The 7,410-nt window shown below is 36.2% G+C and overlaps 1 protein-coding gene across 1 annotated transcript; it reads right to left on the bottom strand.

Annotated features, from left to right (window-relative positions):
- Window positions 1-6: 6 nt before the first annotated feature.
- LOC112819008 (olfactory receptor 5L1-like) lies at window positions 7-555 on the bottom strand (the record flags this gene model as incomplete). Its single annotated transcript, XM_025866071.1, has 1 exon — window positions 7-555. A coding segment is annotated over exon 1 (549 nt), but the record flags the coding sequence as incomplete, so codon positions are not given.
- Window positions 556-7,410: the final 6,855 nt, after the last annotated feature.

The following is a 7,410-nucleotide window of genomic DNA, read 5'->3' as shown; positions in this document are numbered from 1 at the left end:
TAAGAGAGGGGGTAGATCACAAAAGAAGTGGTTAATCACATTTGATCTATAGGATGGGATCTCAAGAGCTAAACACAAGTGAATCAGAGAACACACCATCCCACAGAGGTAGCAGCAAGACACCAGCTCCATACAGAGATTCCAGGACATGGTGACCATGTACAACAGTGGGTTGCAGATGGCCACAAAACGGTCATAAGCCATCACAGCCAGCAAGAAGACCTCAGTGATTGCATAGGTACAAAACAAGTAGAATTGCACCATGCATCCCAGGAAAGAGATGGCTTTGTCCCTGTTTAAGATATTGGACAGCATCTTTGGCATGATGATTGTGGAGTAGCAAAAATCCACAAAGGACAAGTGGCTGAGGAAAAAGTACATGGGAGTGTGAAGTTGAGAGCTGACCTGAATCACTGCAATCATGCCCAGATTTCCTGAAACAGTGACTCCATAGATGAGAAGGAACACCAGGAAGAGGAAGACACTCAGCTCAGAGGCATCTGTTAATCCTAGAAGAATGAATTCTGTCACAGAGGTGCAGTTCTCCTCCTTCATTTCTACCATGTGTCAGGCTTAGGAAAACAAATGTTACATTTTGTGTTTCTTCTAATAAGGGAGTAAAAACAGATTAATAATAACTTCAGAATAATATAGCATCGCTATCAAATACTGTATTTATAAGAAATAACAAAAACACAGTTGTCAAATAATTCAAAATTTTAAATGTCTCAGTGGATCCCACTGATCAAAATTGTCTTTGGCATCAGGAGAAAACTTAAATGAACCAAACTTTATCTATCACAATGCATTGAGATGATTAAGTTCAGTTATTTGATGAAATTTAAGATTGATTTAATGATATATTTCAACCCATATAGAAATTACCTCTGTTCTGCAGAAACTTAATAAGCTCTGTCCAGCAGAACGACACCTACTGTGATTCTCAAAAATATTCTTTTATTTTTTAGTTGAGTTTATCAGGAACATAAATTTGAAACAAAGTTTTCTAATATTCCATTTTGGAGAAGTGTGACATTTTTTTGAGGTTTGTGGCTCACAAAAACCCTTAAAATTTGAATTATTAAAGGAGATTTAAGATATACTTTGAAAGTGAGAATATTACCTATCAAATTAGCTGTCTTAGTCTATTATAATACTAATTATCTATGTTAATAAAGACTCAGAAATATAGAACTCTTGAATACATTATTTCTGGAAAGAAAAGTGGCAGCATATGTTCAAAGTCTTAACCCTGACAACAATAAAATCTATACAGTATTTTTTTATGAGAGATTGTCTTCTTAACAAGCTGTTGTAAGAAATAGTTATACTTATAACATTGTGAAAAACTATGTTCAAAACTATATTGCAGTACTGTTTATAATATTAACAAAGAAAAATTTAACTCTCAAATAAAGCAGTTGTTAAACTGTGGTCCATCATATCTAGGACATAGAATCATCATGTTATTTAAAATTACATTTTGAAGGTGGTAAATTAAAAAAAAAGGACACTGAATAGTACACTTGGTGTATATATGTAGATGTAAATAAAGAGGTATGAATGCATATCATAGAGATCTATCTGTAACTTAAAGATGAATCCTTTACCCACATAAAAAAAAAAAAGTGCCTGAAAACTCTCCCAGATTCTCTAAGTAGTTGGTTGGGAGAAATGTTTACATTGATTATCACATAAGGGGGATTGAGACCCCTTGAGACCTTTCCTCAAAGAAAAGGCAAATAGAAGTTTAGGGGTTCTATTCTCTGCCCTACCTTCTAGACAGCAGAAGGAGTATACTCGTGACCTCTACACATGTATGTAATGAAATTTAAGTGAAGAGGTTCTGAACTGAAAGCATAACTTGCATTCTTCACCATAACTTGAATAAACTTTAAAGACGGGAAACATATCAATTTCCTGAAGTCATGTTTATTTGTTTTCATTATGTGGCCAAGAACAAAAACAAAACAAAATACCTGAGTTAATTTGCCTGCTTCTTCCTAATATTCTAGGCTGATAATCAGAAACTATTTCATGGCAACCCCAAAACAAATCCAAAAGAATTAATCTCATTTTCTGAGCAGGGAGAGTTCACAAGTCCTGACTGTCCATGACCATTTGGCAGGCATATAAATGCAACCCTCAGCATTATTAGGACAATGAAGGAGCTCCTCCATGATCATAAATTCTTGATTTCATGACAGAAATGGGTCTGAAAGAAGGTTTTAGGAGGAAACAGAAAGAGAGAGAGAGAAGAGGGCTACCATTTGCTTATTCTGTATTCTTTCATACACACCCATGTTTGATGTAACAGAGAAAATTGTTCTAAATTCACCATTAAGTGTTTCTGAATACTGAAAGCAAAAACATTTTAAAAAGTAACTGCACATTAATAGAAATCATATAAAAACATTCTCTAAGAAGAGAGATAGTTCAATACATCTTTAAAATAATTGTTGACAGGGAACATATATTCTTTTTTTTTTTTTTCAAGTAACCAGAGGCTACTTCTAGCTAGCAGACCTGAGTGGCAGACACTTTGTCTTTGGCGCTGAAGATGTTAAGGTGTGTACAACAGAAAGAAACTTATACTGCAATTTAAGCTCCTGGGAAATGGGCCCCTTAGGCTCCAAAACAATTACTAATCTCTAAAGGTATAACAAAATATATAAAAATTAAACCTAGACTACATGTGATATAACACAACTAAAATAACATGAATATTTCTTAGGAATTCTTCCTTTCTTATAACATGATAGAATCCCCTAGATTCCTGTAGGACACAGTGACTAATGCTACATCAGAATTCCTTTAAATACCTACCATAAGAGTAACAATTCTACTGGTCAGAAAACTATATAAGATATCAGACTTATTTAGCTCTTGCTATGTGTTGGAAACTATTCTAAATATTATTCAACTATTAATTCCTTTTTGCTTCCTAGTAACCAGCCAAGAAACAGTTCTGGGTTTCATGCCTATCCTACAAGGGAAATGATGGAGACACAGACAGTTGCCACTTGGATCAACTCAAAATAAGTTGCCCATAAAAGTAATTGCGGCCCTCTGGTTTTTCCACTCATATGAATGTATGAAAAAAGAGAACAAACCCAGAGAGATTTCTGAGGCTGCACTTTTTCAGTGCATGTCCAATGCTGGAAGCCATCGAATGGGACTACATTAGTTAATCTGTTCTAGGTGTGTTCTTCTGACTTTATAATATCAATCTAGGCCACAGTATTTTATTTGTGTCTGTTTATCACAGGAAGCCCGATGCGGGACTCGATCCCAGGTCTCCAGGATCATGACCTGAGCCGAAGGCAGATGCTCAACGACTGAGTCACCCAAGCACCCCTCTATGAGGTCATCTTATAAAAAATATTACTAGTACTAGAGAAATTTAATCCTTCCTAATAGACACAATAATCTAAGCTTGATTACTTGTTTTTATATATTATAATTAAAAATGACAGTTAATTTAAAATGACATTTAAAGAAAGCAAATTGGATCTCAATTTTTTTAATTATTTATTTATTTGAGAGAGAGAGAGAGAGAGAGCACCAGCTGGGGGAGGGGCAGGGAGACGAAGAGAAGCAGACTCCCCCCTGAGCAGGGAGCCTGATACACGGCTCTATCCCAGGACCCTGAGGTCATGACCTGAGCCAAAGGTAGACCCTTAACTGACTGAGCTACCCAGGCGCCCCTGAATGGCTCTCAATATTTACAAGAAATCTAATCAATTATTTTATGAAAACTGCCTAAGGAGTTCTGATGAAGAGAATTGAGATAAGAATTTGATGAAGTGGCCATATAAATTAATAATATATTTATGCTGATAGATGATAAAAAGGAAGCATAAAACATAAGACATGAATATATTTTATTTGTTTTTGTTCCCAATATTCTGAGAAACAAGCTAATATTTCTAAAATTGTTGTAAATATTTGTGTCTTCCACACTGGGATTCTTTCTGAAAGAATTAAGAATAGTAATTTTATTTTATGTAAATTTTCATTCCCTCAAGCACCTAACATGATACCTTGTATGCTTACGGCATAAAATAGTAGCTCAAAAATATTGTTGAATCATTGGCTTAACTATATTGCTCACCTCTTCAATGTTGTTCATTTTCTTCACTCCCAGAAAAAACTTGTGTCTTTTTCTTTTGTTTCTCTTAAAAACTTGCCCACACTTCAAGGTCAAACAAAATATGCATGCAATTATGAAACAATCTCTGATGTCCACAGATGATCCTAAACTGTGTCTCTCCACCAAACCTCTTATGATACTTGCTAATAACACTGGCTTGTGAGGTTCTTGAATATGAGTTTATGTGTATCTTTCTTTGTCATCTATTTCACTAAGTTTAAAATACAAAAGTGGTTATTTAACACCTACAACCTATCAGTTAGCAAAGAAGAAAAGAGAATAGAACTAGAATTTATTGCACATATAATATATACCAAATATATTGTCTACATTTCATTTTGTCCCATACACCGCTTTATGAACTACAACATAATTATATCACTTTTGTAGATAAAAGCTGGCTCAGATAAATCAGTTGGTCTGGCTTATAATATCAGAGCCAGGTGTAAGTTCTCTGACCTAAAATTCGTATCATTCCATTTTAAATGTCCTGCTTTTTTGAAAATCTGAAGTGATTTTTTATTTTTTTAATGAGCTTGGGGCTCCTGGGTGGCTCAGTCAGTTGAGCATCTGACTTCAGCTTAGGTCATGATCTGAAGGGTCATAGGATTGAGCACCTGCTTCCAGCTCAGCGGGGAGGCTTCTTGTCACCCTGTCTCTCCCCCTCTTCTCATGCATGTGTTCTCTCTCTCTCAAATGAATAAATAAAATCTTTAAAAAAAAATGAGCTTGATACACAGATCATTCAACAATCACAGAAAGATGTTCGATAGTAACAGAAGTATGTTTTTACCAATGCATGAATTCAATATGAATTCATTATTTTCTGACTTTTCTTTGATGTCTTTATTTCTCAGGTTGAGATGAGGAGATTCAACATGGGGATCACCACTGTGTAAACACAGATACCATTTTGTGTGCTTGGAGTTTTGGGAGTTATGGCACATAGTAGGAGAAGAGAATGGTGCTGTGGAAAATGCTAAAGGCAGTCGCGTGTGAAACTGACAGATCGAGAAGATTTTGTGGTGTCCAACTGCTGAATGCATCTGCAGGCTGATGGCAATGAAAAACACTTAAGACAGGAGAATGAAGAGCAGTGTGCTCACCTCATTAATAGTCATGGCAGTGAAAAGAAGTAACTGGTTGTGATAAGACCCAAAGCAAGAAAAAGACTTTAGTGAGGAGATCTAACAGAAGAAGTGATTGATTGTGTTGAACCACAAGATCATCCAAAAGCAGAACATGTGAGGATCAAGAAAAATGTTACTCTTCCTGAGTTTGATACAACCACTAGTATGGCACAGGGTTTCTGGGACATAACAACTGTGTGGTGGGAAGGGTTGGGAATGGCCATGAAGCTGTCATACACCATCATAGCAGAGAGAATTCATGCAATAAGCACAAAGATGACTAAAAAAGAAGTGTATCAGGTACCCTGAAAATGAATTTTTTTACCTTTTTTTTCTTCTTCAAGTTTCTATTTAAATTCCAGTTAGTTAACATTCAGTGTAATATTACAGTGTAATATTAATTTCAGGTGTACAATTTAGTGAATCATCACTTACATACAATACCCAGTGCTCATCACAAGTTCCCTCCTTAATACTCCACCCATTTAGCGTGTCCCCTGCTCACCTCCCTTACAGCAACCCTCAGTTTCTTCTCTAGTCTGTTTTCTGGTTTGCCTCTCTTTTCTTATCCCACTATAATCATCTCTTTTGTTTCTTAAATTGCACATATAAGTGAAATCATATGATATTTGTCTTTCCCTGACTAACTTATTCTGCTTAACTTGGTACACTCTATCTCCATCCACACCATTGCAAATGGCAAGATTTCATTCTTTTTGATTGCTAAGTAATATTCCATATATATATCACATCTTTTTTATAGATTCACCAGTTGATGGACAACTGGGCTCCTCCCATAATTTAGCTTGAAATTGAAATATTTATGTTTTCTACAAGTAGGTTAGAATTCCACTTATATGTGACAGTATTTTATCTACAATGGAGAATTAGAATGGAGATACAAAGTAAAACAAAGTAACAAAAATTGTGATGAGTGACCTAAGTCAGAAATACAGGTACTGGTAGTAGTGGTTATTCAGTGATGGCAAGTTTATGTGTGTGTGGAGAATTTATATATATATCCACACTCATATAGTGTGTATTTGAGTGTGTATATTTGAGACAGACTGTAGAAATGAAATTTAAGTACAATATAAGAGAGGGAGGAGGAGAAAGGAGAGAGAAGGAGGGATACAGTAACTAATTGTGTACCAGAGGTCATTCTAGGTTCTTTGCACATAACATGTAATTTACTTTTCTTAAAATTCATGGGAAGGAATTGGTATATCTCCGTATTTTCAGATGAGACCATATCTGAAGTTCCAAGATCACTGGACCCTGCAACAACAAAAATAATAAAGAAAACCAGAAATAGGCAGTAAATCTTTAAAAAAGAGAGAAACAAACATAAAATAGGCACATCCCATGTGGAAATCTCACCTGTATAAACTGTTGGGCAAAGATGTGTTCTTCATTGTAAAATAGGAAGAATTCAACTTTGGAAAGGATCAAAGACACTGAAAGAAAGTGTGATCCTAAGAGCTCTTCATTAAGCTCTTGAAGGTTATACAGCAAACTATATGTGTCTGAAGAATCCCTTATTTATATCCATTTAAGACATTAGACATTGAAGAAAAGCAAGAAGTAGGCTTCAAGTTTGAAATGTGCTCAGTCCTACACTTGAGGCAAATTGAGGAGGTGCAGAGGCAAGTGAATCAAAAAGAATAACTGAGAACCACCTACCTCCTGCCTCTTCCCTCCACTTGAACACCACAGCCCACCCATTCACCCCTCCACCAGCCTCCACTTTGCGACCCTGAATCCTGATAAGAAAATATTTTCTAGGAAAATATTTGGGAGCTCACCACTTTTCTGAGAGCTTCTTTTACATCCTTGTTCCTCAGGCTATAGATGAAGGGTTCAGCATGGGGATCACTATGGTGTAGAACACCGTGGCCACCTTGTCAGTCTCCACACTGTTGCCAGAACTGGGCCGGCAATAAATGAAAAGAATTGTTCCATGGAAGACAAGGATGGCTGTGAGGTGGGAGGCACAGGTGGAAAAGGCTTTGTGCCTTCCCTCTGCAGAGTGCATCCTCAGGATGATGATGAGAATCAGCATGTAGGAAGTGACGATGATCACAATGGTGGTCATCTCATTGAAGGTGGCCAGGATGTATAGCAACA

The sequence above is a fragment of the Callorhinus ursinus genome, unplaced genomic scaffold, assembly GCF_003265705.2.
Source record: "Callorhinus ursinus isolate GAN/ISIS: 27379988/994484 unplaced genomic scaffold, GSC_fseal_2.0 scaffold2560, whole genome shotgun sequence".
In the NCBI taxonomy this organism is placed as follows: Eukaryota; Metazoa; Chordata; class Mammalia; order Carnivora; family Otariidae; genus Callorhinus; species Callorhinus ursinus.
Note: the sequence above shows the minus strand (reverse complement) of the source record. Positions and strands in the feature narration are given on the sequence as shown.